Below are 2,593 nucleotides of genomic sequence, written 5' to 3'. Positions count from 1 at the left end.
AAAAATGCTTGGGCAACTTATATGAGAGCCACGACGACCATTTTCCATGACATGATTCACAAAGAAATAGAGTTATATGTGGATGACATCATCATCAAATCCAGAAGAAGTGCAGATCATATAGCATATTTAAGGAAATTCTTTAATCGGCTTTGAAGGTACAATCTGAAATTGAATCCTGCAAAGTGTGCCTTCGGAGTCCCTGCTGGAAAATTGCTAGGTTTCATCGTAAGTCACCGGGAAATTGAATTGGACCTTTCAAAGGTCAAAGCCATACGAGATTTGCCACCTCCAAAGAGAAAGAAAGATGTGATGAGCTTCTTGAGGCATCTCAACTACATCAGCCAATTTATAGCACAATCGACCGTGATCTGTGAGTCAATTTTCAAAATGCTGAAGAAAGATGCTACAACAAATTGGACTGAAGAATGTCAGAAAGCATTCGATAGAATCAAGGAATACCTATCCACGCCACTAGTCTTGGTCCTAGCGGAACCTGGTAGACCTCTGCTACTCTATTTGTCCATACTAGATGGAGCTTTCGGTTATGTTTTGGGACAACATGACTAGACGGGAAGAAAAGAGCAGACCATATATTACTTGAGTAAGACGTTGTCACCTTATGAAGCATGGTCTTCTTTGATGTGGCATACTTGTTGCGCCTTGACGTGGATAGCTCAAAAATTGAGGCATTGCTTCTACGCCTACACTACATACCTCATATCAAGGATGGATCCTCTGAAATACATCTCTCAGAAACCCATGCCTACAGGGAAACTAGCCAAATGGCAGATACTATTGAGTGAGTTTGATATCATCTATGTGACTTAGAAGGCAGTCAAGGGACAGGCTTTTGCAAATCACCTTGCATAAAATCCTATGGGAGGGGAATATGAACCATTGAGAATGTATTTTCCCGATGAAGAAGTGTCATTTGCAGGAGAAGATATTACCGAAGCCTACGATGGTTGGAGAATGTTTTTCGACGGAGCTACAAATTTTAAAGGAGTGGGTATTGGAGTAGTTTTGGTGTCAGAGACATGTCAACATTATCCGGTATCCACAAAGCTCAGGTTTCCATGCACCAACAACATGGCAGAGTATGAAGCCTGCATATTAGGGCTCAATTTGGCCATCGACATGAATATATAAGAGTTGCTGGTAATTGGTGATTAGATTTTCTGGTACATCAGGTTCAAGGAAAATGGGCTACAAAGAATACTAAGATACTACCATATCTATATCATGTGCAAGAATTGATGAAGAGGTTCATGAAGTTAGAATTCAAACATGTTCCAAGAGTCCAGAACGAGTTTGCAGACGCACTAGCCACTTTGTCCTCCATGATACAACATCCGGATAAGAATTTCATCGATCCTATTCCAGTGAGGATCCATAGTCAGCCAGCTTATTGTGCTCATGTTGAAGAAGAAACAGATGGAAATCTATGGTACCATGATATCAAGAAATATTTGGCGAAAGGAGAATACCTGGAGCATGCAAATCATACTTAGAAATGCATGCTTCGGAGATTGTCCAATCATTTCTTCCAAAGTGGAGGAATTCTTTATAGAAGGACTCCAGACCTAGGATTATTAGGGTGTGTTGATGCCAAAGAAGCTTCCAGATTGGTCGAGGAAATACACGCTGGAACCTGCAGGCTAGACATGAATGGTTTCGTTCTAGCCAAGAAGATACTAAGAGCAAGATACTTTTGGATGACTATGGAAACAGACTGCATTAGGTACATCCAAAAGTGTCACCAGTGTCAGGTACACACAAATATGATAAGGATACCACCAAATGAACTCAATGCAACAAGTGCAACTTGGCCTTTTGCCGCTTGGGGAATGGATGTCATCGGTCTGATCGAGCCTGCCACTTCAAACGGGCATAGGTTCATTTTGGTAGCCATAGACTACGTCACAAAATGGGTTGAGGATGCATCTTACAAGGCTGTAACCAAGAAAGTCATCGCAGATTTTGTTAGGGATCGTATTGTTTGTCGAATTGGGGGTACTGGAATCCATCATTACCGACAATGCCGCCAACCTCAACAGTGATTTAATGAAAGCTAGGTGTGAAATCTTCAAGATCAAGCATAAGAATTCCACAGCATACAGACCTCAAATGAATGGAGCCGTGGAAGCCACCAACATAAACATCAAGAAATTTCTAAGAAAAATAGTAGACAACCACAAGTAATGGCACGAGAAATTACCATTTGCCTTATTGGGATATCGTACCACAGTTAGCACATCTACCGGAGTAACTCCTTGCATGCTGGTTTACGATACTGAAGCTGTCATTCCCGCCGAGGTTGAAATTCCTTCTTTGAGAATTATATAGAAAGCAGAACTCAGTATTGAAGAATGGATAAGGAGTCGCTATGAACAGTTGGCTCTTATCGATGGAAAAAGAATGAACGCAGTATGTCATGGTCAACTTTATCAGAACAGAATGTCTAGAGCTTTCAACAAAAGGGTCAAACCAAGACAGTTCACACCGGGGCAGCTGGTGCTGAAACGAATCTTCCCGCATTAAGATGAAGCCAAAGGAAAGTTTTCACCCAACTGGTAAGGGCCCTACATGG

At 41.6% G+C, this 2,593-nt stretch overlaps 1 protein-coding gene across 1 annotated transcript; it reads left to right on the top strand.

Moving 5' to 3' along the window:
• The first annotated feature begins 1,520 nt into the window (after positions 1-1,520).
• On the top strand, positions 1,521-2,063 carry LOC138887849 (uncharacterized). The gene has a single exon (XM_070169640.1). It carries the CDS (start codon positions 1,521-1,523, stop codon positions 2,061-2,063), a length of 543 nt encoding a protein of 180 aa, XP_070025741.1.
• The last annotated feature ends 530 nt before the right edge of the window (positions 2,064-2,593 follow it).

This window comes from Nicotiana sylvestris, chromosome 3 (assembly GCF_000393655.2).
Source record: "Nicotiana sylvestris chromosome 3, ASM39365v2, whole genome shotgun sequence".
NCBI classification, from domain to species: Eukaryota; Viridiplantae; Streptophyta; class Magnoliopsida; order Solanales; family Solanaceae; genus Nicotiana; species Nicotiana sylvestris.
This window is presented reverse-complemented; position numbering and strand designations above follow the sequence as displayed.